At 45.3% G+C, this 19,869-nt stretch overlaps 1 protein-coding gene across 4 annotated transcripts in view; it reads right to left on the bottom strand.

The window, feature by feature from the left end:
• The window catches only part of dgkza (diacylglycerol kinase, zeta a), a 570,823-nt gene that overhangs the window by 495,964 nt on the left and 54,990 nt on the right, over positions 1–19,869 (bottom strand). For 3 of the 4 annotated variants that reach the window (XM_060838746.1, XM_060838747.1, XM_060838749.1), the window contains exon 1: positions 18,300–19,004. The exons of the other annotated variant lie outside the window; for it this stretch is intronic. In XM_060838746.1, the coding sequence (XP_060694729.1) occupies positions 18,300–18,499 (200 nt within the window). In that variant the 5' untranslated portion in view covers positions 18,500–19,004. Of the gene's footprint in view, positions 1–18,299; positions 19,005–19,869 lie in introns of those variants that run through there. 4 annotated transcript variants of the gene reach the window in all.

Here is a 19,869-nt window from a genome sequence, read left to right as displayed (position 1 = left end):
TACTGAGGTAATTTCTGAATCAAGTTCACAGTTAGCATCAAATAACTGCCTTGTAACAGGAAGGAAAAGGCCAGGATTTATTTTGTTTGATTAACTCCTGTAGGTAATTTATCGAAGCCAGAGAAGTTGGAGACCTTTGGAAACAGCCAGCATATCCTGCCAGACCATTCAGCTTCTCTCCATTATGCCTCTGGTGAGGGGAGAGGTTGTAAAGGAGAGCCCTTCATGGTAACCTCAGCGAGTGGGAGAATTGAACCCATACTGTTGGTATCACTCTGCACTGCAAATTAACGATCCAAACTAAGTGACCCCTAACTTGGGAGAACGCAAGCATTGCAATGTTTTTAATCATAGAATCCCCACAGTGTAGAAAGATGCCACTAGGCCCATCGAGTCTGCACTGACCGTATGACTCAACATTGGAGTGGTGCTGAAAAAGCACAGCAGGTCAGGCAGCACCTGAGCAGCAGGAAAATCGACGTTTTGAGCAGCAGCCCTTCACCAGGATCTGACCCTATGACTAGCAACCCACCCAGACCCCATTCCCATAAATCCTCATTTCCCATGGCTAATCCATCTAGCCCACACATTCCTGGACACTATGGGGCAATTTAGCATGGCCAATCCATCTAACCTACACATCTTTGGACTGTGGGAAGAAACAAGAGAATCTGGAGGAAACCCACACAGACACGGGGAAAAACGTGCAAACTCTGCAGACAGCTACCCGATGCAGGAATCAAACCCAACTCCATGATTCTGTAAGGCAGCACCGAATCACTGTGCTATCCACATCTAAACCCATTTAGATACCAAAACCTGACTGGACATAGCCATGTCTGTGGCCATCCAACGATTCCCAATAAATTGGGCACCAACTCGTATTGCATGTTATATCAAATAGATGCCCACTTTCTCAGCTAAATGACAGGATAAATGCAGAACACCAGCTGGGGTGGATGCCAACCATTCGAATCCGAAGAACAACGCAGCCCTGAACGCCTCAGAATATTCTTTGCTATTTTGTAAGCTTGAGTTGGTTTTGAAATCCAATTGGTTCTGGGCCTTCAGAAATCCACACTGAGACATGAGATTTCTCCCAGGATGCAGGGTGCATCCTTAGCCCCACTGATGATATGGTGTTCCTCACATTCGGAAAGGAAGAAGGAGTTAAACCCTCGGAAACTGAAACAAAGTTCAGGAGTGTTTGGCTCCTGCATCACCCTTTAACAGACCATGAAAATTCCACACATTAATGAAACAGTTTGTTCAAAGTAACAAACGACCAAAAACAAAACAACATATGGCAGCACTTCTGATGTGTAGATTGGATTCTTGATAACGCTGAAAAACAAAGTCGAAACTAATATCCATGGTAGCATTTTCTCCTCCTTTTCGCTTTAAGGAGAAAACACTGTGCACGTGTGGTCTCAACCACAGCTGTGCCTGTCCAATCCAGCTGCAGAGAACATGCACGCACACACACCTCAATGTTAGACTTGATAATGGGTGAGCAATGGGGCAGTGCATGCAGATTTGCAAGTACCCCCAATCGAAAAAAGGGTTTATGAATCACTGAGTTTTGATAGCAGCTATTCATTCCGTCATACCTGCACTAGCTCTATTACCTAATGCCAATCTCCTGCCTTTTCCCCCCATATCTCTGCACACCTTTACTATCCAAATAATGTCCTCTTGAACACTTTAATTATCGAGTCATGAAGTTGTACAGCACGAAAACAGACCCTTCAGTCGAAGTCGTCCATGCCAATTAAAATATCTTAAATGGATCTAGTTTGCCAGCATTTTGCCCATATCCCTCTAAACCCTTTCTATCAATCCACACATCGTGCTGCCTTTTAAATGTTGCAATTGTACCAGCCTCCACCACTTCCTCTGACAGCGCATTCCACACATGCACCACCCTGAGGGAAAAAGTTGACCCTTATGTCCCTTTCAAGTCTTCCCCCCCCACTCCAACCTTAAACCTATGCCCTCTAGCTCTGGACTCTCTTCCCCTGGGGAAATGAAGCTCGACTATTCACCCTACCCATGCCCCTCATGATTTTATAAACCATATAAAGGTCAACCCTCAAGCCTCCAAAGCTCCATGGAAAACATGGTTAAAAACAATGACTGCAGATGCTGGAAACTAGATTCTGGATTAGTGGTGCTGGAAGAGCACAGTAGTTCAGGCAGCATCCAAAGTGCAGTGAAATCAGCGTTTCGGGCAAAAGCCCTTCATCAGGAATAACTGCTGTGCTCTTCCAGCACCACTGATCCAGAATCCATGGAAAACATCTCCAACCGATTCAGCCTCTCCCTCTCGTTCAAACCTTTCAACTCTGGCAGCATCCTTGTAAGATTTTTCTGCACCCTTTCAATTTTAACATCTTTCTTATAGCACAGAGATCAAATTGAACCTGCCTCCACCACATTCCCAAGCAATGCATTTGTTATGGACTGGACCAGACCCATACCCCAAAAAAGAATTGTAAGGAAATTGCACAGACCCTAACTTTTATACTTATTTAAAGACAAGTGTAACGTGCTGTGTTCCACATGTGATTTTTTTTTAGATTAGATTACTTACAGTGTGGAAACAGGCCCTTCGGCCCAACAAGTCCACACCGACCCGCCGAAGCGCAACCCACCCATACCCCTACATTTACCCCTTACCTAACACCACGGGCAATTTAGAATGGCCAATTCACCTGACCCACACATCTTTGGACTGTGGGAGGAAACCGGAGCACCCGGAGGAAACCCACGCAGACACGGGGAGAACGTGCAAACTCCACACAGTCACCTGAGGTGGGAATTGAACCCGGGTCTCTGGCGCTGTGAGGCAGCAGTGCTAACCGCTGTGCCACCGTGCCGCCCATTTGATTTGATTTGATTGGTCACTCACCAGGCATTAATCAAAACATGCTTTATTCTTACAACACAGTTAAAATACAAAAAAAAAGGCATAACCTTAACCCAATTGAAAGACCTAACAAAGAGAGTGTATTATTTAACTACTAAACATCAACTGTTCCAATATAGGCAGCATCCCATAAGCACACCCTTGGCAAGGGAAATTAGCAAAACAGTTAGAATTCTCATGTGCTGTCACTCTCCAATCCAGCAGATCAAAATAATGAAAGAAACAGTCTTCCTCTTTTTATTTCTAATGTAAAGCTTGCACTCTAAGACTTCACTCCAGCAGCCAGTAAACTCAAGCTTTTTGCTAAGTGTTCAGCAGAAATCTTCTCACTAACTGAAAGCGAAATCAAATGTCCATTGGTTCCGTGAGCCTGACACCACCCACTCATTCTCCTTTTATCTATTTTTGAAAAAAAACTGCCAAGCTGTTTGTCAAATGCCTGTCTGAAGCAGACATTCCATCCCACCGTGCTGTAAGAGAAACATCACAAAACACCTCTTCCAAAGACACAGCACCAGCATATATCCCATACTCTCATGACTCACTGTATGAGAATGTTATGAAATAAGGGGCGGAAGTGGGCATCAGAATCTCCCCATTTGGTGCAAGTGGTTCAAGGGGTTGCTTAATGTTGGCCAGACAAGTCTCATTTGAAAGATTAACATCTCTGATCTTTGAACTTTCGACAAAACCTCCTGGCTCAGAGCGACAGGCAACGTAAACAACGGGACACGAAAACACTGCTCTTTCTCCCTACTTCACAAGAAGGAAACAGTCGCAGCACATGGCAATGTCATTATTGCTTTAAAGGAAAATGACCATTGCCCTCTAACACTGAGCTTTTCTACATTGAAGGTCATGGACACAGACTGTGAAAACACCCAAGTGAATCATCCCCATCTTTGTCACCGGATTAAATACAGAACTAGCTGGGAAACCCCAGAGTTGAAGTAAATTGAGGGAATATCATCTTGATCTCTTGCTTCCTAATCTCCCACGACCATGCCTGGTTCCCCAGCTGAGAGTTCAGCCGAATATAGTCTGCTTAAGAGAGTTGTGCACGCACATAGCTAAAGTCAACCCCATGATATTCTTTGCACAGCAGAAACTGGCAACTCAACAGCATTTGGCAGCCTTGGCAACCAGCCCAAACCTCCACACTTGGTGCCCTGGCGCACTGTCACATGGAGCGAGACAAAGCTATTTTACAAGGTCATTTCTAAAACATCCTGATTAAGAAACTGTGATAATTTCCGCAAACAACATACTCGACAAGAGTCCCACCTGTCCTTGCTATTTTATTTTTAGTCACTACATATCAAATTACTCATGCAACGACCATCGAACACAAGGGGGTGTCCATTCTTTTAATTTCCGCCTGCCACCTAGGTCCACTCCTTACGTCAATCATTGAGGGGCCATAGGTATTCCCACCACGATTCAGAGTTTCTCAGTTGTGAAAAGAATGAATTTGATGCAAACAACTATAATGTTTTGGGCAGACGGCGTCCCAGGGAGACAAAGCACAATGTCTGCTTCTAGTGACAAGGAGAAGGTGGTTCGAGTACAGGATCTGCAGTTACTTTACGTCAACACCAAACAACAATCAAGGATTAGCAGCAGCTCCCAGTTCAGATGGAAATACAGCATCTCATTTACTTAAATCTCTTTTGGGTCTACAAAGAGCAACTTTGAATCTGGCTTTTAAAAAAAAGAATAATGTGGAAACTGTGGACATGGGGGGAGGAGCAGTAGTGATAACGTCAGTGGACGCATTATCTAAAGACCAGGGCTGAGGACATGGGATCAAATCTAACCAAAGCAACTGGCAGAATTTAAATTCAATCAATAAGCCTGGATTTAAAGCAAGACTCAGAAATGACGATCGTGACAATTGCCAGAGAGCTGTGAAAATACGTGTCCTTTAGGAAAGGAAAGGTCTCTGGATTTGCAGCTTTTGGTTGGGGTCTTAACTGCCCTATGCGTTAGCTTATTAGGCCTCTCCAAAGGCCAATTAGAGATGGGCAGCAAGTGATGGCCATTTTACTCAGCACTGCCCACACCCTGTGAAAGAATTAACAAAAAAAAAGAGGAACTACCAAGTGAGACAACAGCCCAGAAATGGAGAACTCAAGCTCCGAATAGGGCAGAGTGGGACCTTTTAAAAATCAAAATGAATGGCTTACCAAAGGGAACCAATGCACATTCCTCATTTTGGCAACAGCAGACAAACATGTGGCTTGTTTTGCTGACTGTTCAGAAGCAAAACAGCTGACAAACTAACCAGCACCACATCGAGCAGCAAGCCAGTGTTGGACAGGCTGCTTAAAAACTCATTCTTGAAATGTTTGCTTTGCTGCCACGATGGAACATAACAAGCTCAAATACACAAGGTGACATTCCTCTTTCCAGATCCAAGATTTGAAGGTGAGATTAGATTAGATTCCCTACAGCGTGGAAACAGGTCCTTCGACCCAACCAGTCCACATCGACCCTCCGCAGAGTAACCCACACAGACATATTCCCCTCTGACTAATGCACCTAACATGGTCGGCAATTTACCATGGCCAATTCACCTGACCTGCACATCTTTGGATTAGGTTAGATTACATACAGTGTGGAAACAGGCCCTTCGGCCCAACAAGTCCACACCGACCCTCCAAACAGCAACCCACCCAGATCCATTTCCCTACATTTACTCCTTCACCTAACACTACGGGCAATTTAGCATGGCCAATTCACCTAACCTGCACATGTTTGGACTGTGGGAGGAAACCAAAACACCCGGACGAAACCTACACAGACACGGGGAGAATGGGGAGGCTGGAATCGAACCTGGGACCCTGGTGCTGTGAGGCAGCGGTGCTAACCACTAAGCCACGGTGCCACCCCTGCCGAAGGTGCTGCCAGAGAAACATTGAAAGAGGTTGAGGCTTGGAATTCGGTCTGGATCGCTTGGGAGTTGGCTGTTTTCCAGTCCCACAATCCCATACAAGGTCGGATGAAAATGCAGGCAAGTGAAATGGATGATCAGAGGACCTCTCTCATCAGAGAGAAAGAGAGGTCAGTTTAACCCAGAGATCACCACGACTCAGGTGAGATCGAGAAGCCGAGGCCATCAACTCCTATGGGACTTGACATCGCAATGTGGAGCCACTCTACATCCAGAGCTGCCCAGCTACCAACTGAGCTAACCAAACCCTGTGAAAAATAACACAAGACAACAGGGATAAGTTGTCTCCTGGTACCTCTACCTGCCTCTTAAGCTACATTCGTCCATAGATCTTAGTCATCAATTTAAGAATTATCCAACAAGGTTGCTTCCAACATTTGTTTCCAAACTTCCTGGCCTAGCAAGAAAGAGATCCATAGAAAACAAAGTGTGAGGTCTTGAAGATTAAATGTGGTTGATTGCACTACAGCTATGACACAATGTCCCCAGCTTCTCGGCACCCCAATAAACCGTGCTCTTCGAGTGGTCCCACGTGTTCTTTCATAACACATCGTCCCTACTCAAACTGGCTTCATCATTGCACGAGTGACAGAATAATCATCAAATACACTGTATAACAGAAACATTCCCTCAGCGTTGAGACAGAGAGAGAGTAAAGTAGCATTGAGATTTTCCCATTGTGTGACATTTGCTTTCTTTCAGTATTGTATTCATCAGCTCTCCTGTGAATCCAATTTTGACTAAAAATTTAATGGTCAACTAGAACATTGCTGAGATGAAACGTGTTGGAAAGTGAGCAGAAAATATTGTTTTTTTTTCTAAAATACATCGGCACCATCTTTAAATTATTCTGGAACGTGATTCTTAAAAGAAAAGTTACTTTTAGGGAACTGTTTGAGAGGATCTGTTCCTTTTGCCAGCACTGCACTCCAAGTAGTCAATGGGAGGAGGCGTCAGAGAGCTGAAGAGATCACTGGCTCACCTCTCTTTACTCCCTTTCAGATTGGAGTGATCAGCCTTTCCCAGTCTGAAGTCAAAAAATAAAACAAAGTGTGGAGAGAGGCAAACAGGAGGGTGAACCCACATCCGAGCCCTCTGTGGATTTGCACCTCACTGTACCACAAAGGCTGCTTCACTACCACACTTCCTGTGTGGTAAGACCCTGCCCAAACGGTCCAACAGTTTAGTCGGAATCTGGAGCAGTCCGTGTACACAAACACTTGTAATTATAAAAAAGGTGCTAGTGCTCAATAGTCACCTTCCTAATTACATTAGTCTACAAATGGTTAACAAGAGCAATAGTGGATGCAAATCATACGATACCTCACTAACTATCTCAGTATACATGTCATATAGTGAAGGAAATCACAGAATCCCTACAGTATGGAAGCAGGCCATTTGGGCCACATCCACCCTCTGAATAGCATCCCACCCAGACCCACCCCATCTTTATATCCCTACAATTCCCATGGCTAATCCCCCAATCTGCAAATCCCGAACACTATGGGAAAGGGGTATGTAAGAATATTTCTTGTAAGCCCCATCTACCATTCAGAAATGTCTACAAGGGAACCCACATACAAGACGAGCTCTTGTAACTTCATACAAGACAGGGCCTTTGTTTAAAGCCTCATCAAAATCTGTCCAAGAACTATGCTCAAGTATCTCCTGACTCAGAGGCAAAAGCACTGATTCAAAGCTGCCAGTCTCAAACAAGAGGTTCAACACTGGCATTCATATATTTGTCCTAGCTAACATTTTCTCCTTGTTGTTATCTATAATTTTTACCAGTTCATTCACGTCAGCTACTACTTTGTTCACCTCTCCAGCTCTCCGATTATTTACTTGGTCTCAGTTGGGGTATTGTGTTCAGTTCTGGGCGCAACACTTCAAGGGAGGTTGCAGAGAGTGTGTGGAAGACGTTTACCAGAATGGCTTCAGAAACGTCCGTATGAGGACAATTGGGGTCGTCACCCTTGGAGCAGGAGAAGGCTGAGGGGTGATCTAGCTTTCAAATTCACGACTGGCCTGGACACAGTAGAAAGAGGGAAACTGTTCCCATTTTTAACAAGAACCAGAGGGCACAGTTTTGCAAAATAAACAAATGCAATATCCTGAAAAAGGGTGGTGGAAGCAGGTTCAATTGAGTGTATTAGAGGTTTTGCATAGAAACAATGCTCAGAGTTACAGGGAAAACAGCACTGAGTCATATTGTTCAAAGAGCTGGGGCAGACATGATGGGACAAATAGCCTTTTGCTGCACAGTAACAATTCAGTGATATGCCAGCTTTCACAACCTCAAATCATCCTGAGCTTACAGCCAGGAGGTACTTTTGCAATGTAGTCGTGATCACTATAAATTGTACAAGGCCGTAAAGTAACTTGTATAAAGTAACTGTTACATGCGCAGCATTTGAGAAACAGAGGCTGGAATCATCAATTTCTTGATAAAATGAAAACATTGTAAAGACGTGCTCAGATTCTGATCCTGCCCTGCCAGAGCATGGCCTCTTTTCAAAAGGGAGAAGGACGATCGATCACAAGGTAACACATTACCAGCTAGCGTCAGTGCAAACCTAATAACAATCAGCAACAGTTGCCCTCCAGCCTCTGTCTTTGTGAATACACGTCATCCCACCAACTATCCTGTGACTGAAAATAGAAAAACCACTTAGAAACTGGTGCACCCTAAACCTTTGAATCCACCAGAATCGACACTGGCTTATTTCATTCCTCTCAGAGACACAAGCAGGAAAATATTTGAAGGCCCGATCTCAGAAATCCACATCACAAACTATGGTTTCGGGAATGTCCTGGTGGCAACTTCCCTTTCTATTTAAACAAAATCCAAATAGAATGCAGCCAATGTTGACTGTTATCATCAAGTACACACTGTTAGCAAAGCAATGCAGGGTAATCAGTATGATATTCATACAGTAACAGTTCATCTATATTCCTGAAACAGCCTGAATACCAGCACAGTTTTAAAAGGCCTGAATGTTCTGGTACTGCACAGGGGCACACAATTCTGGACCGAGCCCACAAATCAATGCAAAGCAGACCTCTTCCTTCAACAACCATCTGCTAACATGCCTCATGGAAGTCAACACTTAAACCAAGCCCAGCAGCTCTCCCTTTCTCTCATCTTCTCCCCTCTTCCAACTCACCCTCACAAGCACCTCTTTCTATATCATTCCAATCCCTGACTTCCAACCCGCCTTCGTTCATCAGATTAGCATACTGTTCCAACAATGATCATTATGCTTTCCCCTTTGTGACAAGGCTCTCATTAAGATGCCAAAACCAAGTATTTTTGTCATTACATTCCACAGAGTGTACATTACAGCCTGCTGTCAGACATGTACTAGTTGTTTGCTGCCATAGTGTTCATGTCTCAGATTAGTGTTTTGGAACAGCTCAACGGATGTCCTGCGAAGGAGGAAAGCTATTTTATACAGTGACAAGAATCCTGTGACAGTGCAAGAGAGTTACAGGTTTTTAAAAGCATTCTGCAGGAGCAACATTTCTAATAAACTCACAAAACTATCTTGGGCGATGTCTGAATAAAGGTCATGCAATCGGTCTGGGGCCATTTGTAGCGAACGACTTGGCTCTAGTATTCAACACACAAGAAAGAGGTATTCAAGCTTCTGTGGCCATTAGCAAAGAAGACACTTCTTTGCTATTTTGACATTTTTTGTGAAGCTTGTAATTATTGTGAATGAAATATCTTGTAGCCAGTTCTTGAAAGAATCCCAGTATTCATTGGATTTACAGGATAGTGGGCACATTTCTCATGTTCCCATATCTCTCATTTGTACAATTGATACAGATGTGCTGTCTAAATCTAACTTCTTCCTTAACTAACTTGGCCAACCATCTTCAACTCCTCCATTATGTCTAGGCCTTAGCTGGCAAGTGTTCCATAGCATTCAGATTACCCCAAACTTCAAGAATGGAAGGATCCATTGAGCCGGATTTAGCCTCAATGCCTCTTCATTATTACCAGACGCTGTATTGGCAACATTCTTAGAGTTCAGCAACTCAACAGGACCAACATCATCTCTATCAGTACAGAGGAGGGACTGGGTCCACCTGTAGATTACCTCCTGTTATCTTAGGCTCTTGGTCAGAGCTTTCCCTCAGTCAGAAATCACAGGTTCAAGTTCTGCTCCAGATCCTGGGGCCGAACATCCAGGCTAACACTCCTGCAAGTGAACTATACTGCTGGAAGTTCCAATCCTTGATCAAACCTCAATGGCCATCTCAGATAGAATTAAAAAAAAATTCTATGGCACTATTTGAAGAACATCTAGTCACTAGCTGGAAAGCACTATGGAACATTCTGAGACTATGTAAGGTGCTACACAAACAGTGATTTTTTTTTTCAATATAAACTCCTCAAAGTCTCTTCACCATCTCTGTTAATGCTTTGGAAATTGTACGCAGAACCGTCATACTAAATTACTTATAACTCATAGCACTTTACATGAAAACCACATTTCAAAATTGGTCTCCTAAAACACAGTTAATGATAGAGCTAACTGAAATGCCTTGACATTCTTGTAACACTGAGTTAAACCAACAATACAATTACTCACTACAATATATGCTCCTTGTTGCTTTACTTGCTTCTCCTTTTTTAAAAGACACACTAATTTCCCATCAATGCCACATTCAATATGAATTACAAAATTGCTCAGTTACATGAAAGCATTAACACGAAGCCAGAGGCATTTCATATTGATGTAGCTGGTGCCTTTAGTCTCAGTAACATGCTATCAGTCAGAGCATCCTACATGTGGTGCCAGCAACAGATTATTAATATATTCACGCCTACACTACAGGAAGGATGAATTCTTTGCTCTATTCTCAGCTAACTGCTCAAATTGGATCAACGGTTGGGGTGCTACATTTAGATTAACCTTTTGCAGTGAACAGCTTTCAACCAGCTCAGTGTTGGCGATGGCGTGGACCTGATTTCAGGGGTTATACACAGTGATGCAACCGATGTTAAGGAGCTAAACACACAGGTTCAACAATGTCACACTATGGATTATCATGTGAACTTTGACACTTCAGATTTGGGTGGGTGAGAGAGAAAAATCAGCCAGGGATCCTCTCTCGTTAGAAAGCAGACCAGTATGGACATCAGTCTAGATTGCCTGCTAACAGCTGTCTTCAGTCAAGAGTCACTCAGATGAGGTATTACTGAAATCTTCAAAAAGGAGGAACAGAAAAAAAAAGGAACAATGATCCAGCAAGTCACAATGAAGGCATGGTCTAAAAGGTTGATGGAAGTAGATTCATTCACAACTCACAAAATGAAATTGCATATAGGCAGGAAAAGGAAACACTTGCAGAGCCCTGGGGAAAGGGCAGGAATTCAGTACCTTGGAGTCTGCACTGACAGCTGCATCAAGAAGCAGCCATTCTGTATTGTACTCTCTTACAAGTTGCATTGATGTAACAACTTCTAATACCCAAACAAAATGTTCCAAGGTGCTTCGGTGGCCCAGCTCAGATCGGAAGACAGCCAAAGAATCAGACACGGGGTGATCTAACAAAGGGTTCGGGAAGAAGAGGGAGGTCAGGGAGGTTGGGAGATTTAGGGAGAGAAGGCAACAATCCTACAGTCACACAGCAGTTGTCACGATCATCAAACTCCTCAAAGTGCTTTACAGATGAGTAAATACCTTGCGAAGTGTAATCACAGTTGCAATGTAACAAGCACAGCACCGAGTTAAGGACAGCAAAGCACCCCAAATAGCAATGCGGTAATGACCAGATGATCGGCCTTTTGTGACAGTGTTTGAAGAATATCTGTAGGGATAACTTCCCTACACCCCTTCAAAACAGTGTCACCGCATCTTTTACAACTGCCGAGCAGGTTTAACATCTCTTGTGAAAGATGGCACCTCCAGGTAAGCCGCATTCTCTCAGTAATTAGCCTAGTTATTCGTGCAACAGCCCAGAGCAGGATTTAATCCAGGAAAGTTCCATCTTAGAGGTGGGAGCATTATCTGACAGAAATTTCTAAGAATGTGACCTAGCTGAAGTCAGGGAGAAAGAAAGGTTAGAGAAAGGATGCCATCTATAAACTAGAGAGAAGAATGGCAAATTTTATGTTTGGGGAACACAAATCCAACGTACCAATAAAGACAGCAGGCATGGGGAAACAGGAGTTTGGACAGGATATTAATGACATCTCAGATATCAGATGACAGTGTGCTACACACAAAGCTTTTTATAGTTGACAGTAACAGGAGTTAATCATTCTCTTGAACAAGGCTTAGCGCCCAGCTTACTCACATCAGCAATTATTTTAGACCAACTCATTTGGGACATCTGTTTTCCAACCTGCAGTTCATCAGCTTATATCCCCCATCACAGCTATAATTCATCTGTCCAAGAGGACAGCTACCCATTTCAAGCCATTCTCATTTACAACCTCCACCAAGCACACCTACTTCAGCCTCCCAGGACTGCGAGCTTTCGTATTTTCTGTCCTGACCACCAGGTAGTCCTCCATTACCCCACCTCACTCAGAAGCAGATCAGTTCAGACACAGCTCCAAGCAGCACTTGGGAAAGTAATGAGAGTTCCCATCCAAATCCGGATCATCAATCAAACATAATGGGAGCAGACAACAAACCTTGCCACGCCAACAGCCAGTGGCACTTCAATTAAGCCTCACGCAAACCTCTGAGTGATCACTTTGAGAGAAGGAATACCAGCCACTTAGCAAGAGAGAAGGGACAACTGAAGCTAAGCTGCCCTCCCCTTTGTCCGGATGTTCCTTTCCACCACTATATGAGCCCAGGTGTGCTGCAAGAGACAGTGTTTCCTCCAGGTTAGAGGAGCTCCCCTTCAGGAAAGCAGGCTGAAGTATCATCACAGGATTGGATACAGACCATAGCAACGAACATGCAATCAGCAACTTCACCATCCTGCGCCCCCCCCAAGAACAATGGAAAAATTGGTAGCTGATCAGAGTTCTGGTGTTCTCCAATCATCTACTTAAATCCTCTGTTCTGCATGGATGACTCCTCCTCCAGCATCACCACCACCAAACAGAAGTAACTATATTCAGTCCCTTTCTATAGCAGCGCCACTGACTGGGGGCCTCAGGGTGCCCCTGGCTCTTCACACCCTTAGTATTCTATGTCTCAGGGATCCATCCCAATCTCTAGCCCATCACGTTGCTGAAACCCTCAGCTAAATCTATGCCAGCGTGAAATTCCACTGCTTCCCCCTGCCTGACCCATCAGTGCACCCAGACTTCAGAAACGTCAACTCACCCAAATGCCTGGTTTGCATCCTACATCAGCTGGGGCCAATGTGGAGTTTTGCCAACCTCTCCCTCCTTGCCCCAACCAACCCCACCCCTCCTCCACTCTCAAATCCCACTCCCAGTGTGCAATTTCTTGAATGGCGTCAATCCTCCCAACCTGTAACCTCCTCCCTTCCTATATACACCTCACTCTCCATTCTTCCAACAGCCCGTGTCTCCACTGCACTCTTTGCCCACAATTATAAACAACATGCAATAGCCCTAGGATCTGGAATCCTGGTCCTTGAATCTTTCTCCTCTTTTAAGACTGGTCTCCAAAGAAACTTTTGCCCCTCTTCTCTTAGATACTGTCTTTTTATTTAGTTTTGTGTTAAACCCCCAAGGTGTGCCTTCCATAAACACAGAACTGCCATCATTTATGGGGGACAGTGCTCCAAATTTACAAATAGAAAGCTTCTAAACCCCTAACAGGCTATTCTATCTTTCTTTCTCAGCCTTTTGAAGCACACTGGCAGGCCAAAAGGAGATAAAATAAAGCAGGCATGACTGAGTACCACAGGAGAATAACAACAACAAAATAGACCTAGATCATCTTTCCCTTGCATTGTCTGATGGTTGTTGCAAGGAGAGAGACAAGCTATGTGCTGAGACTGTGTGCGTATGAAAATCAGGGGAAGTCCCCGCGCACTCCTCTCTACCACAACCAGCCTCCGAGTCATTCAGAAGACCTGGCAGATCAAAGCTCAAAACTGCAATGTGCCATTTGCTCCGGCAAGAAAGATTTGCCAACAAATCATTTTTTTTAAAATTTAAAACGAGGACAGTTTCATTGGAGGATGTTTGCAAGCAGCCCGAGTGAATGGAATTGCTGACTGAGGTACTGGCAATGTCGCCTTGCTCTCCCCAAACCAGTTTAGTTGGCCACTCTCCACAGGAGGTGCCAACTCAGCCCTATATACAGGCTGGACCAGAAAGGGGCAACTCAGAGAGAGACAGAGAGACAGAGTTTTTCCTTGCTCACACTTCTAACAACCAACCCCATTATTGGGGGCAGAATGTAAATACACATGAGCCAGCAGCACAGGACCACTTAAAGCTCATGAACAACATTCAAACTCTTTGCCTTGTACAGATAGTCATACTCCACCTGATCATGTCTCACCAACATATCCCCTCTGAAACCAATTCCAACTACTAACAGCAGCTTACTGTTACAACAGGACAAGGGATGTTCTGGATAATGTGGCACTGTGGCAAGGCTGGCATTTACTGCGCATCCATAATTGCTTTTAAGTCGTCTTTCTTGAACAGTTTCGGGTAACTAAAGTCTCCACAGGTGCTTCTAGGTCAGGGGTCCCAGAAACAATGAAGGAATGACAATATATGACAATGGGGGACTTAGAACAGGAGCTGGCAATGAAGGCACTCCCAGCCACCCCCTTGTCCTTCCAAGTGGTTGTGACCATGGGTTTGGGAGGTACTGCCAAGCAGGAATCATTCCATCTGGTTATGCAGGCAGAATTCTGGGGCCCTCACCCTCTGAACCAGAGGAAAATCAAGAACATTTATTTGACACTAAAACCTGTGATATAAATTCTTAGGCCAGCCATGTTTCTGAACAATGGCATCTCCATGATGCCAGCCACTGAGAAACCATACTGTTCCAATGAGGACTTGTTCAGCCTGACCTGTACCTCTCTTAAAAAAATATTCTAACTAGGTATTCTTTAAGTTCAAGGACAACTGTGAAGTGGGGAAGAATTCAGAAGCATGACAAAGCACAGGAAATCATCTACCTTAAAGCCAAGACAATTATACACCGGGCCTCAGTATTAACCAGTCTATTTCTGGTTCATGGTTTCTCATGATGGAATTACATTTTCAATAACAACAAACTCAGGCCTAAAATTACTGAAAAATCACCACTGCAAAATCCTGAGGAATGGGTAATTCTTAAAGGCTAGTGATGGAGTTGTAGCACTGTATTCCTGCATCGCTTCCTATCACGACAGAGAGAAAACTGGACCCACTATACAAGTATAGGTCAGAGGCTAGGGATACTGCAGCAAGTAACTCAGCCCCTGACTGGCCAAAGGTTGCCCACCTGGACTACAAGGCACAAGTCAGGAAAACTCTCTCTTTGCCTGAGTAAGGTCAGCTTTGACAAGAGACACCCAAAATAGGACTCTCAACCCACCCACATAGTGCAACGCTCACTTATTCCACCAGAGGCAACTGCATCCACAGAATTCACTGCAGCAACTCACCAAGGCTGCTCCAACCAACACCCTCCAAACCCACGGTACCTACCACCTCGACAGAGAAGGGCAGAGGATGCATGGGAGTCCCACCCACCAGCTGCAAGATGTCCTTTAAAGTCATGTATCATCCTGTGTTGGAACCATATCCCCATTTTTCCTGAGTCAAAATTCCAGACTTCTCTATATTACTCCAACTTTATCTTGGTGACAACTCAGACCAACTTCATGGGCAGCTGAAACGAGGCAACTCAGCAAGGACAGTTAGAGTTACTTATTTTAAACAAGAAAGCAACTAAACTATTCGGTCAAAAATGATCTTAAACGTACACCTTGGCTGCTACCTGAACAATTTCAGAATAATCCGAGCTCCGAGAGTGTAGCTGAGGGTGCCAACTTCGCACCAGTACACAGTGAGATCAGAAATGGCCTCACACTCACTTCTCAAAAGTGGCACAATGAAAAACCACACTCAGCTGGACGGGAAATATCCACCATGCAGTGCTTTTAAAAAAACATTTTCTTACAAGTGTTTTCTTTAAAAAGTATTAATTTCCAGTTAATTGAATGATTGGTAGCTCACTCAATGATATGTTAGCATCCCACTTATTAAAATCCAGAAATTCATAGTCCCACTCAGTCTGAGAGCAAAAGGCAGTTGCCTAGGCAATAAACCTAAAGAAGTGAATTCTATTCACTATTCCTGTTACTGAAGGAATATTGCCACACTTGAGAAAGAGATGCAAACATAAAATATGTTCAGCACTTTACCAGGCTGGGACCTGACATGGACACAGCACTGCACCAGGCCCAACCCCTGTGTGGACAGAGTGGACATAGCGCTGCACCAGGCCCAGGCCCCGTAGGGACACAGCGCTGCACCAGGCCCAGCCCCTGTGTGGACAGAGCGGACATAGCTCTGCACCAGGCCCAGGCCCGGTAGGGACATAGCACTGCACCAGGCCCAGGCCCCGTGTGGACATAACGCTGCACCAGGCCCACGCCCTGTATGGACACAGGGCAGACCATGGGCCCCTCAACACATCAGTTTTAAATAAAGAAGCATCAGCCAAACTGAAACCAAAGTATGAACCTGATGCATTAACATCTTTTGGAACACTGGCGCATCACTGACTCCACGACTGCATTCTGCAGGCACGGTGTGAACTGAGGATGTGCTCCATGATCAGCACTGTCACACTGCATCTTCTCTGACTTTGCCTGGGCTATTCACAATCAAACAGCTAAAAATGGAACAGTCGTTCACAATCCGGTAGCAATTTTACCACAGATGATTTTTTATTCACTACACCCCACATTTCCCCATTCTCCCAAGCAGCTTGTCATGTTCTAACAACAATTCACAACTCTGATGCAGTTATTCTTGTGAGTGCCTGGTATATAGCCTGTCAGCAGGGAACTGACAAGATGCATTTCCAGATCTGGTATACAGAGCAGTGATCCTGGACAGATCATTCATACTACCTTTCTGTAGCCCGTTAGCACCAAAATCAACATAACACCAGGCTCAGTGCCTACAGACAACACGAAAGGAGCGCACCACACAACACGTGCACACTGCACCCACGAAGGAAATTATGTGGGTGTTTTGTTAGCAGTCATAACTCACCACATTACACATCCAGGCACATACAGATTTCCTCAGTGTGACTTATATCAAGGTTTCAGATTTGCACATGGTGACAGATGAGGGTGCATATACTACAGCGTATATGTACCTAGCTGCAAGATAACAGCAAGCCCAGGCTACATGGACGTGACATGAATTGCAACAAGGCAAATATTACCAAGCTTATGTTCCCCACTAATTTAGCATCTCCAAGGACAATAAGAGTATATATGGGTGTGAAAGAGACAGGGCACTGACAACGGATGCTGGGAGGGAGAAAGAGAGACTGGGAAAGGGAAACAGAGACTTGGAGTGAGGTAGTGAGAGAGACTGGGAGTGAGGGAGCGACTGGGAGTGTTTGTGTGACAAGACTGAGGAACTGAGTGCAACTGTAATGGGGCCTGTGATATTGAGGGTCTCAGCAGTGAGTTAGAAAACCCCATCTAATTAGGCAGAGCTGGTGAGAGTCCCATCCTGACTGTGCCTGGGGGTGGTCCACTGAACCACCTAGCAATCAAGCAATGGTGGGTTACTTGTCAGACCTGTGAAATTGGTATAGATCGCAACTGTGTATAAAAGATGCTGCAAGAAACTGTGTGAGAGAGAATGATTTTATGTTTGAGACTGAGAGATATGTTAAGAGTAACTGTGTGAGAGACAGACACCAAGAATGAGAGTCAGAGATGGTGAGACAGTGAGACAGAGACAGTGAGACAGAGTCAGTGAGACAGAGTCAGTGAGAGACAGTAAGACAGACGGTGAGACAGAGACAGTAAGACAAATAGTGAGAGACTGAAAGAGAAAAAGATTGAGAGCAATTGTTTCAGAGACTGTGAGCATCTAAGGCAGACACATTAAGAGTGACAGAGAAACAGAGACAGTCACAAACTATGTGAGACAGTCAGATAGAGATTGTGTATGTATATGTTTGACTCTCTCACTAAGACACTACTTGAGATAGGGTAAGCCAGCCTGTGAGTGTGGGACACTTAACAGAGTGTGACAGTGATGAAGATATACTCTAACAGAGAATGGTGTGCATGAGACTGTGTGTGGTCGCAATCTATCCCCTTTCTCAAATGGAAAGGACAGGATGTTATTGAAGGGAAGGTGGTTTCAGTGTTGATTTTTAAACATAGACCCCCACAGTGAATGAGAGGGGCATCGGGAGGGAGGGAAAGGGAAGGGGGGGTGGGTAGGAACATTTGTAAGCAGCTCGTTCGGTTCTCACTCACCTTCTGCCGAAAAGCTTGAGGCCGGTGAAGGTTTTGTGCGGATGGTGGTGATGGTGGTGGGGGTGGTGATGATGTTGGCGTGGAGAGAGCGGAGCCTCGGAGTGCTCGGAGGAGGCGGGCAGCTCCGAGGAAGACGATCCGGACGCGGAGGATTCCTCGGGCTCGGCTGGCACCCCGTCCCCGCCCGGGTCCGGCTCCATCAGCGGGGAGGAGGGTGAGCGCTGGCTGGGCGCTGGGCGCCGGTCACCTCTTCAGCCAGCACACACACACACACACACAGAGTGACAGAGAGAGAGAGAGAGAGAGTGTGTCAGGAGCACAGCCTGGGGGGCAAATACACCAGCTGTGTGGTCTGTCCAAGGGGCATGGGAAGGGGGAGGCAGAGAGGGGCCAGCATTCAGCAAGCAGCAACACACCATGGGGGGAGACACACACACACACACAGACAGACAGGGCAAAGTTACAACTACTCCTCCAGCCACACTCACACCCGGAAGTAACTGCATCTACATGGGGCGGCTTTTGTTCTCATTTATCAGTGAGAAATACTGAGGGAGGGGGGTAAGAGGAAGGAGGGAGGGAGGTTAAGCCCCCAACCCCCCTGATCAGCTGGAGTAGGGTAACATTCCAGTAGGAAACCTCCCAGTCCACTCCTGGTTTGCAATGTCACAGCCTCCTGCTACAGTCCCTGCTCTGTCTCTGTCTCTCTCTCTGTGTGTTTGTGTGTGTCAAGAGGCAGTCGGATGCTACACATTCAAGAACAGGAAGTTTCCGTGCCTGCAATCAGAAGAGCGACAGGACCCTGATAGTTGCCTGCTGATCTGCCTCTTGGAGAATGAATGAAACTTTATTTTCTGTATGTGTGTGTGTGTGTACCAGGGAGAAAGGAAGAGGTGCCGCCATCTGCTGTCTCTTACTTACCACCCTGCAGTGCCTCCACTTGCACTGTCGGCAGAGTGACTCATTGCAGCGACAGCCCAGAAAGCTGTCCCCTTAACACTGCCACTGAGTTACTGCTCTGCTCTCATGTGCCATTGTATCATAATCACAGCACTTAATTTCCCCCTCCAGAGTCAACAGGGTGTCACTGTGTATTCCATTTCCCAGCTGTTCTGAGGAAGGGTCACTCCACCTGAAACCTTAACTCTGATTTCCCACCACAGACGCTGCCAGACCTGCTGAGCTTTTCCAGCAACTTCTGGGGTTTTTTTTCCTCATTAACACCAGGCACAGTTCAACCCCAGATATTTCAGTCGCTTAGGCAGTTCCACATCACGTTTGCAGATCAGCTGAGCTTCATCCAATGCAGAGCACTGCACCGACTGAATCAACAGTGAAGTGAGAAAATTAGGCTCAAAACCTAAGTTTTAATTCCTCACCAGCTATGGAGGAGGGTGGGGGTGGAATATATGCTAACGGATCTCAGTTCCGAGTTTCTGCTAGTTGTTTTATGCCAGGATCCCATTAATAAGGTCACTCGATCCGAGTCCGTTTTCCGGCCACGAGTCTGATTCCCAGAGTTGCTGCCCTTCAACCTGCATGTCTAACCAATCCTCTCCCAGGACTATTT

The sequence above is a fragment of the Hemiscyllium ocellatum genome, chromosome 18, assembly GCF_020745735.1.
Source record: "Hemiscyllium ocellatum isolate sHemOce1 chromosome 18, sHemOce1.pat.X.cur, whole genome shotgun sequence".
Classification (NCBI taxonomy): domain Eukaryota; kingdom Metazoa; phylum Chordata; class Chondrichthyes; order Orectolobiformes; family Hemiscylliidae; genus Hemiscyllium; species Hemiscyllium ocellatum.
Note: the sequence above shows the minus strand (reverse complement) of the source record. Positions and strands in the feature narration are given on the sequence as shown.